This window comes from Dipteris shenzhenensis, chromosome 30 (genome assembly GCF_047967505.1).
Source record: "Dipteris shenzhenensis isolate YYH24624 ecotype China chromosome 30, Dip_SZ_1.0, whole genome shotgun sequence".
Lineage (NCBI taxonomy): Eukaryota > Viridiplantae > Streptophyta > Polypodiopsida > Gleicheniales > Dipteridaceae > Dipteris > Dipteris shenzhenensis.
Window position 1 is genome coordinate 37,373,733 of NC_141625.1, and position 22,563 is coordinate 37,396,295.

At 41.7% G+C, this 22,563-nt stretch overlaps 1 protein-coding gene across 2 annotated transcripts in view; it reads right to left on the reverse strand.

Annotated features, from left to right (window-relative positions):
• Positions 1–1,755: 1,755 nt before the first annotated feature.
• LOC147882066 (inner membrane protein PPF-1, chloroplastic-like) overlaps positions 1,756–22,563 on the reverse strand; it is a 34,311-nt gene continuing 13,503 nt past the window's right edge. Inside the window, exons 3-11 of one of the 2 annotated variants that reach the window (XM_087401304.1) lie at positions 21,958–22,032; positions 16,732–16,792; positions 16,577–16,650; positions 3,819–3,923; positions 3,581–3,688; positions 3,383–3,486; positions 2,753–2,920; positions 2,442–2,616; positions 1,756–2,363 (exon numbers count right to left, since the gene is read on the reverse strand). In XM_087401304.1, the coding sequence (XP_087257430.1) occupies positions 2,262–2,363; positions 2,442–2,616; positions 2,753–2,920; positions 3,383–3,486; positions 3,581–3,688; positions 3,819–3,923; positions 16,577–16,650; positions 16,732–16,792; positions 21,958–22,032 (972 nt within the window). In that variant the 3' untranslated portion in view covers positions 1,756–2,261. The remainder of the gene's footprint in view (positions 2,364–2,441; positions 2,617–2,752; positions 2,921–3,382; positions 3,487–3,580; positions 3,689–3,818; positions 3,924–16,576; positions 16,651–16,731; positions 16,793–21,957; positions 22,033–22,563) is intronic. The other variant, XM_087401305.1, reaches the window with a different exon arrangement.

Genomic DNA, 22,563 nt, shown 5'->3' on the forward strand with positions numbered 1-22,563 from the left:
ACAACTAACAATTGGTGTGGCATGTTGATCAAAGCTCCAATGGTGGTCGAAATTTGGACCTTATAGTATCTAAGTGTGGAAATCAAAAAGAGTTGAGAGGGGGGATGTGGCACTCAGTGGGCATCTGCTGGCGGGGCCATTGCACATTAATGCTAGAGCTTGTCTAAAGAGGGGGGGGCATAAGCCTTACAATCCCTTGAGGCCAATGGCCGAAAACAAGAGAGGACTCTTAGTTCCGCATGCAATCTAATCTAATCAGAGAGATGATGACCCTCTAGAGCCCCCTCCCAACTTGGGAAACTCTAACTACTTATATGGTTAGGAGATCTGGGTAGGTGATCAAGACTCCCCATGCCCACCACTACCTTTGGATCCGTGCTCTCGACTCATAGCATGACACAGTGTGACTATTGGATGCAAAAACAAGCTTCAAATTATTTTTTCAAGTTTTTACACTATGCAAACAAGTTTACTATAAAGAAATTAAGATTACGTTCTTAGACAAGTTGCAAACCCACAGAGATTGACTCATAGATAAGTCACAAACCCACAGAGAGAAAGTGACTCATAAAATTCCAAGGCCCTTATAGAATTGTCCATTAGCGTCACATGTTAGCTGTATATTATCAGATTTATCAATAAGCAAGTGTTACACAAACCTATACCAAATGAATTTTTCAAATCACTGTAGGCAAGGGCAACATGTCCTAGCGAAGGTGTATTAGCAGTGGTCGATTTCTTCGCCCATATATCTCACTTTGGATAGAAATATTACATTATGCTCAAGCATTGCTCAACATTCGAGTTGTCTATCTTCATATTTCTTCCTAAGAGAAGGCACACGATCGAGTTTCGAAGCAACTATAATTGCTTGGAGCTCCCAACCCACTATTAGCCCCATTGAAATGGAGTGCATGAGAAGATGCTTTGTACTTTCAATTGCATTACATGGGATCATGCTTTATGTGAAATACATCTCACGAGTGCCAACACACAATTGTGACAAGAGTGCCCATGACTCGAATATGACGAATAATCTGAGGATCATAAATGCAACAATAACACATCCATATGTTCTTAGTGCAAGAGTTGTGTCTGCTCGCAGAGAGCTTCTTGCTGTAGAGGCAATGAAACACAAGCATACACACACACACACACACTTCTTTTTTTCTTTTTGGAGAACGCGCGTACGCGTGCACCCACACGCATGTATGTACGTATGTATGCATATAATATAGCCATTCTACCTTCTAACTTGTGCTCTAGTTCTTGTCTTCCTGCTGTTAGTGTTTTTTGTTTCACAGCATTCATCAAGCCTCACTATAAATTAGGTATGGCAGGAGCCAACCAAACTCTTCATCGGTCTTTGAACTCTTTCCACAAACTTAAATACCCAGCTGATGCCCTAAAGCGAAACATTATCCATCCAAAACTATACGAACATGATATTACCCAACATTGTCTAAAAATAGTTTTAGTGACAAGGCCACTATTATCAAAATTCCTACCAAAGACAGGACGTCTCCTCGGAGATCTCGCAAATCTTTGCAAGGGAGAAACCTTTATTAGCTGCCCAAATTTATCCTGTTTAGTGGGTAGGTAAGCAAATAGAAATATTACAGTCAGCTACAAAGTTTACTTAGCTAAGAATATCCATCTTCAGAAGCAACTAGATTGCAAAAGGAAAAGGTATACGAGATGTAAGCGCCCACTTACTAAAATATGGAGCTTTGAGAAGCCAATTAAGAGGCATGGCTTGCTAGTGCGCTATCCACTTCAAGAACGACCCGTTTTCCTTTGTCGGCCAAGAAGTTCACTCATAATATAGATAAGCATGCTCCCTAATGAGGATAGTGAAATAATTTAAAAAACTAGCATGCTCCCTAATGAGAATGAGAGAGAGAGAGAGAGAAATGTGAGACACAGTCTTTGCACCTGAAGATGCCATCAAGCCATGAATATTGTCGAATATTGTCCAAGATACGAAGGGGAAAATTTTACATACCCACCCTCCCAAATATCCTGTACGCTCATGATACATTGAGGCGTTCCTATTCAGAAACCAGAAGATGCCTCTGCTTACAAGCTGCTCAGACAGCCTGAAACATTACTACAATTTTCTGTGTTTACTCCCACAACCAAATAACCGTCACGCAGCAAAGATTTAACATTGCACCATTCATCTTCGAACATACCATCATGAGCATCATGGCTCAAAGCAGAAGACAGTTGAAGATTTAAACCCAGTACTGCACTTGCAATTAAGCTGCACGTTTCCTCTTTGAACGCTTGCTTCGTTTAGATGTAGACGGATCTGGGCTTGCTGCTCCATTCGTACTGTATATCTCCTCCAACGAATCCTGCTGAAATAAAGGAATCATGCTGAAATCCTACTGTAGTATACATAACCCTTAAAATGTTTCTAGATAGCAAAGCTATACCTTTGCAGAAGATACATCTAGTATCTTGTCACCAGTTCCATTGTCATCACTGTCATCCTCCCCCTGAGAATCAGAAGATTCAATGGCTGCAGCGTTGGCAGCCTCAGCAGCACGCTTGGCAACCTCTGCTCGCTCTTCCTTCTTTCGTGCTTCCTCCAACTTGCGCTGCCTAAACCTATCAAAATGTTTCAAAGTATAAACACATCCCCCACTGACATAGGGAAACTTTATTCTGTACTGTAGCGAGATATAACAAGAGATAACAAAAGAGAAAAAAATCACAGCTGATTTTGATTTCATCACAACGGCACCTTTCTCCACGACGTTGCTCCTTAGAATCTATTACCGGTGATGAGGTTGAGCGCAATGCCTGTCCTGCGCTTATAATCTCACCCCCATCTTTAGTAACAGAAGGATTTGCACCACCCAGCTGCCTCAGCCAGACTTGTTGCGCCGTAGTCAAGATATTACTTGTTAACCTTAACAAACCAACACACGAGTGCTGCCTCACTATTGAAGTAAAATTCTGCATTGATTACTTAGGCCAACCCAACAAGGGCTCACAGTAAAGATCTAAAACAATTGCCTGTTTACACGATCGATCAGAGAGGGGCAGGTATCCACCTTAGCATCGATGTAAATAACAGGTGAATGTTAACGTATTAGTGCATTTAATACTTGCATATGTCAGCAGATATCAATACTATTCAGGTCAATCATAAACCTGAATCTGCCAAGGTATTTCCCCATGCCATCCCCAATTTAATGCTAGCTACGACCAGTCATGGTACCTTAATTTTGAAGGAAAGGTTTATTACGAGCTGAAATGGAAGTAACCTTGCTCAAGCCCACGACTTTCAAGTATAAAGAACTAACAAACTGACGATGACCCACCTCAGTTTGCTTCAACATATTAAAGTGCGGGTGCAGCTGAAAATTACCAGTATAAACTGAGGCCTGATGGTACCGATAACGAAAAGTAACCTATCATCAACGGTAGAAACTTTAATATGACCTGCGTGTTCTTCTGGCTCGGATCATCTGTCTGTAGGACAACTTGTAAGTAAATCGCCACATGCATCTGACGAGCAAAGCTCATCATTGAAATAATGCCAGCACTGTTTTTCCCAAGGGTTTACCTGTGGAGTTTGCATCATTTGCATAGAGACATATTGTGAAACTATCAATAGCACAGGCAAGACCAGGTAGGCTATAGTTTCACCCCAACCTAGTGGGGGTTGGCCATCCTGCAAGATGAGCAATCTGAGATATTAAAGTTTTTATCATATCCTTCGGAGAGAAACATCAACATAAGCCCAGTTAAACAAAGAGAGATTTTATTTAGTACAAAACAATTTAACGTGAAGAAAGACTTACAACAAAGGGGAACAGCCATGACACACCACTTCCGCTTTGACGGGCCGATATGCTAGTGGGTCCAGCTAAGGATGGAATCCAAAAGAACCCTTCAGTCAGAAGACCCTGGCAACAAAGCAGCAATAAGACCAAAAAAGGGACAAAGCTTCTAGAGTTTGTGAAAAAGTTGTCATACCAGAAATACAGTAGATACATGTGCTCTCTCTCTCTCTCTCTCTCTCTCTCTCTCTCTCTCTCTCTCTCGCCCCGCTCCAGCGGCTCCTTGAAGGCTGGTACAAAGAGGACTCCTCTTTCAGTGAGACGCGCATGTCAAAACATTGAATGGACAGTTGCCAATGATGGTGATGATGGAGAAACTAACATCCGGCATTCTAGAGGACATGCTATCATTATGCTTAACTCACAGATCTATGGACCAAGCTTCTCCGACAATCTTACAAGTTGAAAGGGAACAAGGTATGGATAGCGAAGGAGCTCACATGAGCTCAATTGAAGAATACGGCAACAAAATTAGCCAAGGTTAAGGCTGCTAGGAAGGATGGAATACAGGCAGTATACCATGAAAGCATAGCACTCATCAAAGAGTTTAAATCCAAACCAAAAGACTGTCGGTCTTGAAGTGATGTATGGCTGATTATGTTCCCAGACTATTAAGTAGGTACTCTGAATAACTAAAGTAGCTTTTTGCACTCACTGGGAGCTGCCATGTGCCCTCCCTAAGCAGATGTACTAAATGGTTTTTTTCTGTCCCATAGGCCTGTTGGTCTCCTGTGGACATTAATAGACTTTCTTTCTTTCTTTCTTCTTTCTGCAAAGGCAGATCAGAGCACCCATCACAGCTCTACCCGGCGGCGACTGTGCAGAGCAGAGGCTTCACTCTCGGTATGGCCCATCTGATACAAATATCACAGAGATTGCGCCCCCCGCCACAGCGAGAGACAATCCGACAGACACATACATGAGACATCTTCGCAGCTCACAGAAGAGCCACCATGGCACCTAGCTATGCATTTTGACCATGAGATTGAGTACTAGTTTTGAGTTTCACGTTTTGAGTTTAGTTTAGCTTAGTACCCAGCAAAGGGCCTTAGTGAACCCTCTACTTCAGCCCACAATGGCTTGTACGAGTTACCCTTGGATTGTAATTTGTCTCATAGACCTGCGAGGCCTTCCGAAGACAGTAATACATCTCTCTCTCTCTCTCTCTCTCTCTCTGATTGAGGCTCGATATGGACAGTAAGAGAAAAAAGGGGTATGCTATAATAATTAGCATGGAACAGAAAATGGACAGCATAATAAAAAAAGGGTATGCTAAAGTTATCAGCATGGAACAGCAAATGAAGAAGAAAACACAAGTGCCGAAAGGGTAAGAGAAAAAGGAACAAAGGCAATACCCTCATATGCAGCAAACACAAGACATCATTAGTACTATTGATGATATAGTGAAATGTAAAATGGTTGAAATCCATTCACTCTGAGAGAGGAAAAGGAACAGCAAGAGAAGGCACTTAATCTCTGGATAGTGGGAGTAGAAGAAAAAGAGGACCAGGATATATAAAAGATTCTAACTGATGTCTTCCAAGAAAACAATGCACATCTCAGCCACTTAATGGTACGAGGCTGGGAAGAAAGGAGGACAAAACAAGGCAAATCCTTGTCAAATTCCAGGACAACCAGTCCCATCTCAAGATGTTGAACCATAAGCATCATCTCAAAGAGCAATCCATATGGGTCGATGGAGATTTCACATGGAGTCAATACTACCATCCCCAGAGAAAAAAGGACTTGTAAAATCTGCCCCATAGGAGAGGTAGAAAATGAGCAGCATGTACTCCTAAGATGTAGAGCTTCCGCTCAGAGAAAGATATGAGGGCAGCAGAGACAATTTGAAAAATCTGTAGGTGCAGCCAGCCAAAAAGCTAGGAAGCTACTTGAAAGAGATAATGGAACATCGAAACAAGGTATTGGGTCTAGCCCAACAAGTTCTCAATACATAAAGTTTGTAATATTTTATTTCACTGGTTGTAAGGGATCACTATTAGTTGATAGTGATCGCCAGTCCCATAGATCCCGAAGGTCTCACATGGACTTAAATACAATCATATCATAGCATCTCTCTCTCTCTCTCTCTCTCTCTCTCTCTCTCTCTCTCCCCCTCCGACGAAGGGCTGGCTTTTGGACACTAGTGTGTGGCCGACTGCCATGTATGCAGCACCCTTTTGGGGGAGTGATCTCTTGATGACAGAGTGGAGGAGATTTGAGCAGCTACAAGTGACTATGGGATCTAGAATAATTCGGAGTAACCCCTCAATCCCACGAGATGATACAAGCAGAGTTCGCCATGACACCTCCCAGGTTGATGCTATCTTTCAAACAGTGACGTCCATCCACAAGGTTTGGGGCTTACCTCACCAACAAATAGTGGAGCAGGGCAGACACATGGTATGCACGTATATCCACATGGTTGGCCAGACACAGTATTCAGATGGACAAGCTTCCCCTCTTTCAGTACAGCATGGACATTCCTCCTGAGTCAAATCACACGAGATGAGTTAATTGTACCATACATTTAGATCTCCTCTAGCTCCATATATCTCGGACTTTTGGGGGGGAGGGAGGAGGGACCCAGAGCTCCCCACCCACATCCAGTTCTATCGCGACCACTTCCTGAGAGTATCAGAGGAGGGATTCATCAGCAGACCCCAGTATCTCGAGGACAGAGGAGTCTCACATGAACTGAGGATGGCCATTGGAGAGATGCCGGTTTCATCCCATCAGCTCAGAGAGTAGCACGTATACCCAGAGAATAGCGGATCTATATATGTTATGCACATTGGGGGTGGTTCAGACAGGAGTATTTTCTTTTTGCCTGCCCAACCTACTAGGAGATCCAGGAACGATACCATTGTCTCTACCAAGAGGGATGCCACTTCGATCCACTCTCACGAGACTGATCCGTTCCCATGACCATGTCTATATTGGGCTCTATCTGATTGAGATGCATCGACACAAGGAGTATCACGACACATCAGAGAGTAGCAAGAGGCAACCATACCACAGGTTACAGACGGCTGACCAAGCACAGTCGTGCATCACAAACTTCTATGCATTTGAGTCACCTCCAGGGCACAGCAGAGAGGAGGAGGAGCTAGCTAATATAAGGGCAGTCTAGATCAGCAGAGAGCCAACACAATGTTGCCGAGAGAGGGATGCAAAGACTACTAACGACACGGAGAGCGAGTAGAGCATACTGTATTGAGATCCGATCTATCATAGCTTTCCTCAAAGGAGACCGCCAAAGACAAGGGGTCACTCTGGACATAGTTCAACAAGTTCAGAGATGGAGAAGACCACACCCCCCACCACATCACATGAGACATCCCTCCAACCTATCACAGCTTTCCACAAGGGAGACCGCCCTACGAGGCGTCACTCTAAACATAGCCCAACGGGTTTAGAGATGGAGGAGACCACGCCCTCCCGTGCCACCACAGCATGAGACAGCTCGACAGACGTAGATCCGAGACATTTTTGCCGCTCACACACTAGCCACCACAGTGCTGGGCTTTGGCTTTTGAGTCCCAGCTCTCAACCTAATTCAGCTAGTCTCTGGTTTATATCTGATTTTTGGCTCCAGCTATTGAGCTCTGTAGATCAATTTAGCACTCAGCAAGGGCCCTAGTGCACCCTTTGCTGCAGCCCATTGAGGCTTGTATGAGGTTTTCCTTTTTGGTGTGCTTTGTACCCTGTGTCCCATAGGCCCGCGAGGCCTCCCACAAACGTTAATACATCTCTCTCTCTCTCTCTCTCTCTCTCTCTCTCTCTCTAGCTACGAAGATACCCCAAAACCATGGTTTGACGATGAGTGTTACAACATTAGATCTCACCTCACACATGAGCGGGCTTTGGGACATCTTACGATGCTTGAGGCACAACGGATATCACGGGGCTTGAAACGTAGTAAGAGACGGGCTGTCCTCACACATAGAGGTGATCAGTTATTTCGAGAAGGGGATCCCACTATTGGATGGGGACTTCCCTCTGAGGGTAAGCCATGCATCCTCATCACAGATCCAAGCATCTGACACACTTATGCAACCTCACTCTACGATGTCCCGATCCAAGCACCACCCAATGTCATCTCTACACAGGCCCACTACATCCATCCTATCACTACGCAGAATATGCGAGCTACACTGCGCAAGCTCCACAACCGGAGAGACTAGGAGCATGAGGAGATGCGGACTGAGCACTTTGCGCATGGGCATGAGGTCTTTGCTCAAAGTAGGAAACCCCATGGACACAGGGAACATACTGCACCCTCATGATTGGCCACACACTAAGATTTATGAATTGGTACTAGGGAGAGAGATCAGCTCTTATAGAGGCACATGGGCACTGAGCTTTGGGAAGACTGGTTTTTGGAGGCAACATTCCACTCTTGACCAAATCTTTACAATATGGGCTGTCATCGAGGAGGCAAGATCGAGATCCCAAAAAGTCTACGCATGCCATAGTTATCAAGGAACAGGAACGTTTCGGAAATTCAAGTGTTGGAACGAAAACGTTCCGAGAAGGGGAAACGGATCGGAACGCCACATCATACACAACACGTCATCATATGACATAAAACTAGGTTAGAAACTTACATTTTACAGCTTTAAACTTTCTATATAAGCTCTAAAATACTCATTTGAACCTTTCAAAGAGCCCCAAAAAAAAAATTTGCCGTTCCCGTTCCGACTTGCTTCCAAGAACGGCGTTGCAAACGTTCCAGATGCCGGAACGCCATTCCCTGGTAGCTATGACGCATGCTTTGTAGACTTTCGCAAGGCCTTTGACACAATCCCACAAGCCTGCATGACTAGAAGACTCCAGGAGATACAAATCCCAAGGGACATCATCTGGGGGGTGATGAGCCTATATAGTTAGTCAGAGGGAGGAAGCCCTATAAACCTGTCAAATTGGGTTGAGAGCACGATCGGAGTAAAGCAAGATGCCCCCTCTCACAGAGACTCTTTGGGCTCTACATTGATGAAATCACAACTTTCATTGATTGCTTAGGAGGGGAGGAATCCTTGCATGCTGATTTGATGATACATTTGCTGCTGTACACAGATGACATAGGCCTTACTTCCCGCTCAACAGCAGGCCTACAGAGACACCTAGAGGCCCTAGAGGTCTTTTGTAGAGAGAGAAACCTGACAGTCATCCTTGGTAAGACCAAGGTTATGATCTTCAACACCTCACAAGGATTACTTCATCGAAACACCTTATTGCAACTAATCAAACAGCACGAGGTGACAGCAACACAAGAAACAGATCGAGCACAATGACACATCGCAGACTTCTATGCCTTCAAGTCAGCCCCAGGACACATTGGGGTAGAGGAGGAGGAGATAGCCAATATGAGAACATCATGGATCCGCGCGAAGAGAAGGCGTGTAGCGGTGAAGCCAAACCATGCATGATGCAAATGTTGACCAGACCAGCATGGGTTTGCGGGAAGAGAAGGCGCATGGCAATGGAGCCAAACCATGCACGATGTAAAGGCTGCCTTGAGCACGCACAATAGAGGTCCAGCCCATCACTTCTCTACTCAAAGGAGACATTCTAAGCTGAGGTGTCACTCCCGATCTGGCGCGCTGGATACAGAGATCACGGAGACCATGCCCCCCATCACAAAACTACAGACGGCTAAACAAATGCAAATACGCGACACCTTGTCTCATCAGAGAGCCACCATGGCGCCCTCATATGTATTTGGAGCATTCTGAGATTATTAACTTAGCACTCGGCAAGGACCTTAGCAAGCCCTTTGCTTAATTTCTTGATTGTACTTTGTCTCATAGGCCCACGAGGCCATCCAAAGACATTAATCTCTCTCTCTCTCTCTCTTCTCTTTGAGATGCGATGCGATGGCACCGAGACATGCTACGATGACAGATCAAATAGCAGCAAGCGGATATAGCATCACAGGCTCTGGAGGCATCTCTCTTTCTCTCTCTCTCTAGCCCACAACGCCACCTAGCTCAGTGGGGCCGTCGTCTAACCCAACCTCAAGCTGAGCTGAGCCCCTGGCTCAATCTGGGGTGTTAGCTTCAACAAAGGCGTCCCGGAATGCACAGGTCTTTCCTAGCATGGAGTTCTTGAAGACGAAGCTCTTTCCATCAACTCCAGCTAACAAGAAGCCATCCTACGCTACCATGGCGTCGACACCTTCTCCTTATGCCTTGACTTTTCACAAATTTCAAAGCAAGCTTGATCCACATGAGCAGATCCTACAACAAGAACTCAAAGATGCAAAGCTTCGCATTGCTTCCCTGAAGAAGACAGTTTCAAAAATGAAGAAGACGACAGACATGAGGTAATCCAAGAAGTCCTACAGCAATGCAATACTACAACTCCACCACCACAGCGTGTAGCCAAGGTCCAAGAAATGGTCACCACTTAGCTCAAATCCATGGGACAGGAAATTACAGCAACAATACATAACAAGATCAACAAATGTAATGTTTCTACAGAGGTAAGAGAGCAGCAAGCCATAGCAAATAGCAATAAGATTTTACGTGTTGGGGGATTGCAAGATAGTTGCCTTAGCTATTTTGAAATGGAAGAGGAAGAGGAATGTATTGATGAGGAAAAGATTATCCAACTCAAGAAGGCAGTGCCACAAATCGATTGGGATGAAAATGACGTAAGCCTTATCACTCGAAAGGGAAACCAAGCACAAATTTATTTCAAAGAAAGGATTTTAAGAACCAAGATCCTTAGACAAACCAACAAGCTCAAGGGCACTAGGATTTGGATATCTGAAGAGCTCACTCCAACCCAACTCAAACAAAGGGAAAATGACCTTATCTAAGTGAAAGAAACAAGGAAAGAAGGTAAATGGGTGGTTTATCGAGACAGGCAAGCACTCATTAGAGATTTCAAACCTAAACCCAAAGACTCTCAGTCTTAAACTGATTTATTCAGACCACCCTTTATATAGTACATATACCTTTGTAAGACTAGAATAAGTCCAATCATACAAATTTAGATTTGTTGTTGTTCTAAAGATCAAAAATCTACAAAGAATATAAAAGAGAAAATGAAAGAGAAGAAAAAAGAGGTAAACAAAAACTTTTATGAAAAACAAAAGGAAGGCATACTTAGCAAGCAAAGCAACACTTATGTCATCGTCAGTGCCCCAGCATAAGCAGCTATACTGGGTTTCTAAAGACCCGCGGAGTCTCTTGGGTAAACCCAGTGCTTACTAAAATACGCAAAATAAACAAAAGAGAATGAAAACAAGAAATAAAGAAGAAACGAAGCAAGTGACTAAGCAAAAATAAACAAGCAAGTCAAGAAACAAAATCTTCCAAAAAACTAGAAACTCTCTTATTTAAAACATAAAAAGCTAAATGGCCCTTTACACTTATGTATCGTTTCTACAAAGAGGCAAAAATACATTTCTAACTTAGAAAGCACAAGCATACTCAAACAAACTCTCTTTTGAAACTAAAAGACAAACGGGCTATTCAACTCCCCGCTTTTTGTTTTCAGCTTATGTTCAATCATTCTAAACATCCTAAGGCCGATACACCATAGATAAAAGACTTCATATCTAAGAATGTGCAAACTTTTTTCATTATTTTCCTTGGATTATACCTCTTGTGTAATAGTAAAGTGATCAAATTACTACATTGAGTGATAAAAGACTCCTTAGTTGTACAAAGGCGAGAAAATCTATGGAATTGGGAAGAAATGACTCCATATTTTGCCAAATCAATGTGAGGCATTTTTATAATGTGTAAACCACTATATTCAGATTGTTCACGTTTATCGTATATATCAACCTCTAACCCTATGGTAGATTGAGAAAGTCTAAGATCAAAGAAAGCACAAGAATCCCCTCTTGAAGTGCAGTTCAATTCAGAGAGTCACGAGGATAGATTCCTTCTCCAAAAGCTCTAGCGTCTTTATACATAAAGTCTTGAAAGTTAGGAACATATGGTACAAATAAATCATCTATAAAACACCTAATTTGACTAAGCTTATGTAAAATGATAGGGCAAGTATTGATAGAAAGGGCAGTATGGATAGAAAGAAGACGTTGCATAAACTCAAATTCATAAGTGAAAACATAAAAGTTTGCTAAAAAGACGGCACAATTAGTGCCCATGGGGATTCCTATAACTTGTTAAAACAAAGAATCACCTATTGTGATGTAAAGATTATCTAAAAGAAAATCTATCCAAGAGCAAACATCTTCCACTTACTACCTTTGTGTATCTTTTCTGTTTAGAACCTATGTCATGATCTTTATTTTTTAGCCACAAAAAGTCAAAGCATAAGGCTGTTTCCTCAACTTTTGGCACTTTGCATCTATCTTTGTCAAATCTCAGCTTGAAAACTTCAGCCACTAGCTTTTTAATTCTAAACTTCAGGTCTTCCAGCTCGATCTTTGTGTAAAGCGTGGTAAAATCATAGGTTTGAAGGAGAATAGGAGGCTCTTTTTCCTGAATGATTCAAGAGAAATTAAAAAATTTTACAACAGGAATGACTCCTACAGAGTCATTTCAAATCCAGCTTGAGTGCGAGGGGACATCTGCCTCTTTTAATAAGTCCCTCCAAAGTTCATGGACACTAGGCAACATGGCTTTGAAGCAGTAGCTTAGCCATTTAGAGACATCTGTCAAAGTAGTCTCACAAGCAGCTGCAATAAATCTTGGCTTTTTTGGAGTTTTATGAAACTTCCAAGCAGCACAAAGAAAAGGTATACTTGGATTGCAAACAAACCCAGAAAACTTGCAAAAACTCTGATGTTTTGAGATCAAATCCTTTTGAGAAACTAAGGCAGGGGCATAAGTTTTGGCAGACGAGTTCACTTCTCTCAAAAGACATTCTAAGTAAAACTTTTTGCAAATAAAAACAAAGTTGTTGGAACATTTGTCCACATAAGAAATGACAAAATTCCTATGGAATTTTCGAAGAGAAGAGTTTCATCTTCTTTAGAAAGATGGTTACTTTTCTTTGAGCAATTAACCGAAGGGACTTCTTCTAGTTTCAAAGCAACTTTCTTCAAAATCTTCCCTTTCCATTCTGATAAGATATTTTTAACTCCTAAACATTCTTCTAATTGCAAAACAAACTTTGAGATTCCCTTATCGATAGCTTTTCAAAGGCAAGACTCTTTAAAAGAGTACAATCGAAATTTCGTGCCTTTCATGAAAAGGTCTCTTAGGTTACTAGAAAGCAAAGGAGGTATCAGCTGTGACTACATGTCCTAAATCAGCATCAATAAAGCTTTGGAATCTCTTACTTTTACAACAACAAGGTTCTTTAAGGATAGCAGATTTTGAATGCTCTGAAAGCCTTTTACCTATCTCTCCATAGTCGGAAGCCTTTTGTCCTAAAGTTTTTACATACTTCCAAGCTACTACTGGATGCTTCCAAATTCTTCTCACAAAATGAGGGAGAGAATCCATTAATTCATGAGACTTCAAAATGGAGTTTAAGCCTATCTTGTCAAGTGAGGGAGAAGTGAAAATACAAATCAAGAGTTTCCTTATTTAGATAGACTTTGAAAGGAAGCTTTTACTTTCAAGAAGCGATCCAACGAAGTTTTAAGTTGTATATAATGGAGCTTATTTAGATTCAAATCCTCAAAAGAGAAGTTTTCCAAGGTGTATTGAAGTTTAAAAAGAACTTTGACATTATATTTTTCAAAAACTTTTATTGAAAAAAGACCTAGTGACATTAATCTATCTAGGTAGAGTAGTCTTCTTTTATAGTCTCGAGAAGCAAAAACTCTTGGAACTGAGGAAGTTAAAGGAACTAAAGGAGGAGGAAGTGGAGGAAGAGGAAGTGAGGGAGGCAACTCACGAACTACATGTGAGATTGCAGGAGAGCTAGGACAACCTCGTAACATAACTTTAGGTTTCCATACGATGTTAGGTGTATGACTATGTTGGTAATGAGGAATGTTAAAGAGCTTGATATGAGTTCTCCACATCAAAGGGTTCTTTTTAGAGGTTCTTTTATTTTTACGAAGAGTTGATTTTCCTTCCAAATTAAAACCTCTTGGGAAGAAAGTGTGTAAAGTTCTCATCCAAAACAATTCACGAGGACGAGCAGCCTTGTAAAATGGCCCTCTATATGCTCAATGGGAAAGCAATGAAAAGATTCAAACTTTGCCATTGCTGCATATAAGGGTTTTGAATTCTCAATTAAGGAATTCTTCCTATGAACTTTTCTAGCTTCCCTACCATGTTCTTGAAAACGAATAAAAGCTGTCCTACACGTTTGTCCTACATAAAGCATATTACTACTATGTATGTTATAGACAACATAAATTACTTGCGTGGCATGAATAGGACTAATAGAAACAGAAGTCTTGAGATGCTTGTTTCTAAGACGTCTTAGTTTATTAAGAATTCTTATGTTATTATTAGTATAATGAGTGCTAACTAATAAAGCCTTAAAGTTAGACCAATTAATGTTACCTTCCCCAAAATCATGAAGATTATTCATGTTTGACCTAGCTAAAAAGTTATACCTTTCTCTATATATGTTTCTTCTAACTTTTTTGTTTTGATTTACCGAGCTAGACCCAACTAAATCACCTACCAAAGAGACAAGACCATCACTAGAATTTCCAATGTTGTTCGGTGAGGTCAAACGATCCAACATTGGGAAACTTGCTTGCACTCTCCCTGCCCATCCCAAGGCAGTTTCTCCCTTGCTATATCCCCTAACTCTAGCAGGAGCGAGACTAGTATTTAGGGGGGGGCTTGCTTGCACAGTCGTTACTCGTCCCAAGGTAACTCCTCCCTTACTACTACAAGGGAATGTCACAGGAGCCAGATGACATCCCAAGAGATTAAATGTAGTTATGCTGTAATAATTTGGGGCTGAGCTGCTATACTCCCCCATAGACTCTCAGTCTCTAACTGATGTTGATGATTTTGGTGTGCATTTTGTCCCACAGACTCTCTCTCTCTCTCTCTCTCTCTCTCTCTCTCTCTCTCTCCCCCCGTTGAGATGCGATGGCATCGAGACGTGCTACTATGACAGATCAGACAGCAACATGCACATATAGCATCACAGGCTGTGGAGGCAGACCGAGCACAACGACATGTCACATATTTCTACAGTGGGGGGGAGGAGGAGGAGGAGCTAGCTGACCTGCGAGCATTGTAAATCAGTGGAGGAAGTCGACATGATACCGTCGACCGAGGGACATAGAGTCCACACACGACATAGAGAGTGACCAGGGCATGCACCATCAAGGTTCGACCCATCTCTGCCTCCTCAGAGAGGATCACCCAAGACGAGGAGCCACCCTTGACATAGCCCACCAGCGGATACAATGGTCGAGGAGACCACACCCTCTGCCACAGGGTGAGACAGCTCGACAAACACAGATTCGAGAGATCTTTGCAGCCCACTAGAGAGCTACTACGATGCCGGGTTTCAGTTTTCAGTTCAATGTCGAAGTCTCAGCTCTAGTTTTGTTTGAGTTTCTGAGTTTTGAGATATATAGCTATAGCTTAGGCTAGCATAGCACTCAGCAAGGTCCCTAGCCCGCCCTTTGAGGCTTGTATGATTTTCCACCTCTATTTGATGTACTTTGTCCTTTCTTTATTTTTCTCTCTGGGCTTGGTACCCTGCAATAGCCGGTACAATGATAAGTGTAAGCCTCCGTGCTGTTTGAGGCTAAGCATCACCTTCTGAGTGAGGCAGAGGCAATACATGAGTATCGCCGTCTAGTCTGCCGGAAGAGGCAAATCTTTGTTCACCAAAACGAGGAGTTAATAAGCATTATGTTTAGTAATAACTCTTAAGAACTTCTCGAGTGATGAGCTCCCTCCCCTTTCATGCACACCACACTATGGCACTCCTACACACGCACACTGTATGACATTTCTAACCAACCATCACCTAACCTCTCACAATTACCCCATCCTACCTCTTGCACACTTTTCACAGCCGGTGGCATCAAACATGAGCCAATGGTAGATATTCCCCTACCTTGTGAGCCTTCAAAAATCCATGCCCCATCTACACAAAAACCAAGAAATTTATGTCTACAATATACATTCACTATGCTTCATCCTTGATTACAGCTTAAGTCACTCAACATCACTCACCAAAAGGTTACCTACTCGTGACCCTTTGTAACCCATTTTATGGCAAGGCTACATAGTAACGCAGCATAAAATAAAGGCTATGAACATAGTGAGACAGTGTGAGAAGCCTATGGATTGAAGAACACATAGGCCAAAACCCCAAAAACAAACAAACAAACATCACAGAACAAAAGAAACTTTTCCAAAGTCTTGAAAATATTAAGGCATCGATTTTCACAAAGCTCAATTGAATCATAAAGTAGCAATGTAAGAAACACAAAACCTTCGATAAATTTAATCAAAATGCTTTGAAATACACCAATCAAATTACTTGGTTGTGTTTATATGTGCCTACCGGTAAATGTATGCACATATGTGTATAGTTTGAGGAAGAATATACATAAGTGCACCATTTTAATCAGCATGATTATGCATGAAGATGCGATTCATACACGGCGGGTTGTGTATATCCGCATGCACGTAAGTGGCCAATTATTGACAAATACGAACATTTTTTGCACATTCACAATTGTGTAAATTGTAGGCTTAAATCAAAATTTACATGGAAATCAAATTGAAAATTCTAACTTGTCCACCAAGGTCACTAGAATCTCAAAATATAATATTTGTTGCATTTCTCACCTCATTAGCCACATTAGAAAGGGCTCGATACAAACCAATGAAAACCGGGATTGTTGCCAATGTTGGTAGACACCCTACAAAAATGAACATACAATTTAAAAAGAAAGACAATGGAGAAATAATAGATTTAAGAAAAAACATAGCTTCTCTTTCACCTGCTAATGGATTCACACCAGCTTGTTTGTATAGTCGTGATGTCTCAAGTTGTATTCTTTCCTGTGAATGGAATTGGTCAATAGTTCAAGAATCAAAGTTTTTAAAAGAAAATACAATATGTGTGGAGCAATAATTTAAACAAAATACACAAAAATATTGAAATTTTGCATAGCTAAAGCTTTAGTAAAGGAATAAAATAAGGGATGCCTTTCCTAAAAGCTTAGCACCACACTTCCACATCTCAAACACTATGAGAGGGATTAAACCAAGAGCACAAAGATGAGCGCATCGACTAAACCCCAATAATGGTCACGACCAAAATCTCCTTTCATCCTTTCTACTCCTTTTAAAATTATCAGCTCTCTTTCTTTCTTCACCTTGCCCTTTGTGGCTGTTACAATTCAAAGCAGAATGAATCCTACAAACTGCTTTCCTCTTTTCTTCTTGTACCCCCTCTTTCACTAGATGATTTATCATTCTGATGGCCCTGTCCAACCAAGTGACAATGCCCTTCTCTTCTTTGTCTTGAGAAAATTGTTCCAAATTCAGCATATATTACAATCATCTAAACATCATTTAGCAAAGAAACATTAAGGTTTTAGTATGTGTTACTACAATTGTCCTACTTTCCTCTCCTACATCCACAATAAACGGGCTAATGGTAACTTAGGGTTGTAGCATATCTACATTTTCTTTACCAACATGTAATGGATGTTTATTTTCATTTGTTGCTTTGCACGCATGTTTACTAACCATGTGTGTGAGTTTACCAACCAGATGTTTATTTCCACTTATTTCAATTATTACTTGCATGCATGTTTACTAACCATGACTGTGAGCATCCATGTGTTGTAAGAGGACGACACAAACTAGCCAATTCTTGAGTGATAGTCTATAGAGGATCAGAGTAGTAGCAGTAGACCATAGACATAGCACCAATCACTTCAGAGGAGCACAGGTCACAGTGACGCCTCCTCTGGTTGTGGGATGGTCAGCCCCTCAAGGGATATAGTGAGATTCGAGCGAGTGGTTTTGGCCGTCCAGAGTAGGGCACTTGGAGAGATGTGTGGAAATGTTTTTTTTGTCGTACACCCCGAGATGCATCAATCGTTGCCTCCAGCTAGAGGCAATCGCTCGGAACCCTTCGAGAGAGTGACATTGTATGGACCAACAGCTGCTCAAAAGGTCATTTTCAGATTTTGGCCACGCTTCTAGGCTAGCCGGCGGCCAATAAAGATTACTTAATTCTTCTAAATGGTTGCCCGTGGGAGTCTACCCACTGGTCCTTGGCTGGAGCAGATGCACGTTGACGGGAGCTGCAACCACTAGAGGAAGGGAGACCTTGAGACAATCTCGCACAGTCTCTGGAGCTGCCCTGCAGCACAGAGGGTTCAGCAAGCCCTTCGGATAGTGGCTCAAACACAAAAGTCACAATGGACTCCCCCTTCTCGGCAGCGTCCTATTTCTTCCTCAGAGGACAGTGTTTGGGAGTGAGAACTCCAATCATGATTAACTATACATAGCAAAGCTGGAGAAAGAATGTCCCAGAAAGCCACAAAAAAACAAGTCCATCCTCTCCCAGAGATTTCTAATGATCACATTCATGTAAAACATCAGAGAGCTCTTGACGTGTAAAACGCTGCTGCCGTTCAGCAGCTTGATGTGAATCCATAATAAGATGAACGTCTGACAAAAATACTTCTCTGGCTTATACTTCATGGGTTGAGGTGCCATGAGCAAAAGCAAACAAATTCTGAAAATGAACAGCATATGGTTCTGCAAGCTGCAATTTACAGCATGTTCAAAGGTGAATACCATTTCTAGCCCTGTGTGTATTAAACGCCTGTCTTTAATGGTGCAAATTTTTTGAAAGGCTTTAGATGAACATACCCTTGTCTAGCTGTCTGGCTCTTATCTGCCAGTTAAGGAGCTTTCGATTATCATTTAGCATTAAAAGTATGCCGAGCTTCACATAGAGTTGGAAGACCATGATTCTGCAATTCTCTAACCTGGCTGAGTTCAACCAAAGCTTTGCTAATGCGAACTTGCATCCTGTTTGCAAGCCATGCCAAAGGGTTTGCAGTAAGCATAGCCGTGGTGGATGTTCAGGTAGGTGAGGGCATTGAAGGAAATCTAAAACCATCTGAGAAGGAAAAAAGCGACCACCTTTTTCACAATGCCAGCAAAATGAACATGCTGTAAATAACTATTGTTGATGATGATCAAGCGCTTGCACTACAAAGGTCTTCAACCCCTGTGCCATCCACACTGGTGCATGATCCAAGCCCTAGCATGTATGATCAAGCCATAATTGAGTGAAAACATTTTATTGTAAGGCATGAAGAATATGCCATCTATCAAGCCTTGCCCAATATTCTTGGCATTCTCCATTGTCATATGCTGCTGATCGGTGGGCTCAAAATCAGCATGCCTGGATATACGTACAATCATAATGCCCATTTGCAATCTGCCATGAGTTCGAACCAAGCAATGTCAAGAAAATCTGGCACATTGTTAAAATCACCACATAAGAAAGAGTTTTCCTTCCATGGGTATTTGAGCATTTGAGCCCATAAGACACCCCGATTTCGGGACTTTTGAGGAGCATTCACAGCTGCAAATTTCAAAGATATTACCTTCAAGGAGGAATTGCACAACCATCCATATACCTGCATGCTATGGTAGGCTTAGGCAAATGTCGAATGAGCACTACCAAGCAAGAATACACACCCATGCCAGCAAAATGCCCAACACTCCCAGTGAAAGAATAATTATTATGTTCTTCTAATACAACCACATGAGGCTACATTGTATGCATGTAATCCTACACTAGTCTCCATTATTTAGCATTACATAAACTCTCTACATTGTAAGAAACACTTTATGTGCATATATTTACAGAGGTAGATATGCACATTGTGTACATTGTAAGAGACATTTTATGTGCATCATATTTACAATCAGAGGTAGATATGCACACTGGCAAAGAGAATGGATACCAACTTTCCATGGGCACACCAGAAGCATCAGCCAAATCTGTACACCTTTCCAAAACTGGCTCCTCAAAGACCTCATCCGAGTTTGAAGTAATATGACCGGATGCATTTGTGACCACTTTGTCAAAGAGGACATCTCTGTGCTCTTATAAGGGACAATCATTTAATATCCCACAATTTGCCTACACCCACAACATCATGCACAAATTTGGAACCCAAAGAGGAAGTCCCAGCTGTAGGTACTCCATGAGTGCAATTTCGACAAATCCTACACCTGGTCTTTTTAGGGGATTGCCAAGCTCTCAGAGCTGGCTTTTCTAAGACAGGTGGGCTTCCCCAAATGAATACCTATATACACCAAAAATGCAGGGAGGTTTGAATATCTTAAATATACACGTCCATATACTTGCTAGAAAAGGTATGACATTGGCTAATTTTTTAGGTTTCAAAGCCGTGGTGCAACATGCTTCTGAGCCTTATGGCTAGTATGCATACTCTTGCATTTGATCACTGAGTGGTTGATCTTCTTTCATGGCCACATTAAGGGCTGGCTTTTTGCTTCTTAACTGATTGCTAAGGTCTCTCTTGACTTAAATTGCGCAGAAGACAAGACTCTAATGGTAATTCTATGAGATTGGAAAGTCTCAATTGGTCAAAATGTTTTGCAGAATGTTCGCTGTTATACAGCCCCAAAAAGCCTACTTTCTCAGTACTTTTGGCATTACGAAAGTGAAAAATGTTATTGATGATGCTGGGTATGTCTTGTCATTTCCTCAAGCTGCAGCACAATACAATGTATGTATGCATCATAGGCCTTTATGACATGACATTTGTGACTTGCATCAGCCTTTTTCTGCCAGTCCCACCTGTACAAGAAGAGAACAGACTGCAGGATTACGTTATTTGTAGTACCAGGGAAGAGGGAGTGATTTGCCCCTTCACAAGCTCTTTGCTGCAAGTTTGCAGAAGGTCCATCTTCCTTCACATTAAGTGCATCGTCATGCTGACCGAGTGTGGCATATGGATAAACCTCTTCCTTGGTGGCTGCATCAGCTCTCCTCCAAGTTACCCCTTAAGCAAAAGGTTTATCTATGGCGATGTGTACTTGTATATTTGCTGTTGGCAGATTTCTTGTAAGAAGACACAACTATGCTGTTTGCCTGTCTTGTGGTTTTCATCTTGAGACGGTGCCCAATCTTTTATGGAAATGCCCAACAGCCCGTCAACTTTTTGACAGGTTGTCAGCTGATCTAGAAGCCTGTTTTCCCAGCAAAAGGTTTGGCAGATTTTTCTGGCAGTTTGGCAAGTTGCAAGCCAACATGGTTCATCATCAAACACCTTTCGTTAGATCAGATTATGGGCTCTCTGGCTGCATCGGACTCATGCTCTTTTTGGGGATGGAAATTTCCACACTTCAGGCATTCATAGAAGCAATCTCTGCATGATTGTTTGCAATTAGATGATATTGATCAGGCTTCCTTTGATGTGTTTGTATACTGGTTTTGACTTTCATACTTCCTGATCCCTCACTTTGAGAGTTCCTCTTACTATATGACTGGCTTTTCCATAATATACATAGTGGCTTTACAAACAAAAGTAAAAGTGTGTAAGTGTGAGTGTGAGTGTGAGTGTGTGTGTGTGGAGAGTCTGAAATATTCATAAGATTGCAAGAACGGATTCCTCAGTCATGCCTGGAAATAGTTTCTCTTTGCTTTTGATTTCCTGTTGAGGCTCTCTGTTTTTTTGAGACCCTCATGTAAATTTTGCTGATAATATAATCATGGATTTACCAAAAAAAGAGTGAGTGTGTGTGTGTGTGTGTGTGTGTGTGTGTGTGTGTGTGTGAGAGAGAGAGAGAGATACACCCTCCAAAGACAGTACCCACGATAAGTAAAATTTGTCGCTATGAAACATTTTACACAAAGGCAACTGAGCAAGGAAACGTGAAAAATTTTAATTAGCATACATATCTATGTATAATGTAACAAAACCCCCTTATCCAAACCCATAAGGATAAATTCTACTAATGACCCTCCTCATGTAGAGTCCTTGAGCTACATTATTTCCTCACCAAGTAATCGAGAGCATGCAAAAGGTACACGTTCATCATTAGTAAAACACTACTCCCCAATGCCTCTGTAATGTTATATTGGGCATTGTGTGCCCACACACAAGCACTCAATAAAATGTCGACTAAAATAACCACAAGGCAGAGCATCTAAAGCAAACCTGATTTCCAGCATAACGTTGTTGGATAGCTTTGATCTTGGGTGACAATTTCTGCATTGCCAGAGTTGATTCAACCTGTCAAGGAGAAAATTAACAATTTAATCATGTGATCCAAAAGAAAAAATTCAAGCATTGAAGTGACCAGCTACCAAGGTCGATGGGCCACAAACGATATATGTAAACAAAACAAAACTGTATCTTTCAAAACAAATTTGACATAGGCAAGCAGCCCATGAAAATTTTTGGGGACTTGTAGAACCTAACTAGGCAAACAAAGCAAGGCCCTAGAATGTGTTTTACAAAGGTCCTTAAGAACCAAGTTTCAACTTTAGGAGGACCTATGATACCAAACACTCCACCAAAAGATTTACACGTATTTATGAATCACGCAATGGTACATCAGTGATCAATGTGTGAACTCACATAATCCACTCTCTAATACTATCTACAGAAAGAGTTTATAACACTGCAAGATGATGAGGAGAAATTGCAACCTGGGTCTTAAGTGGCATATCAAGAACTACTTATGTAGATGGCCATGTAGGAGAACGGTATTTCTTGTTCATTTGATGTATTCTAATGACAAGGTCTTCACACTATTCTGAT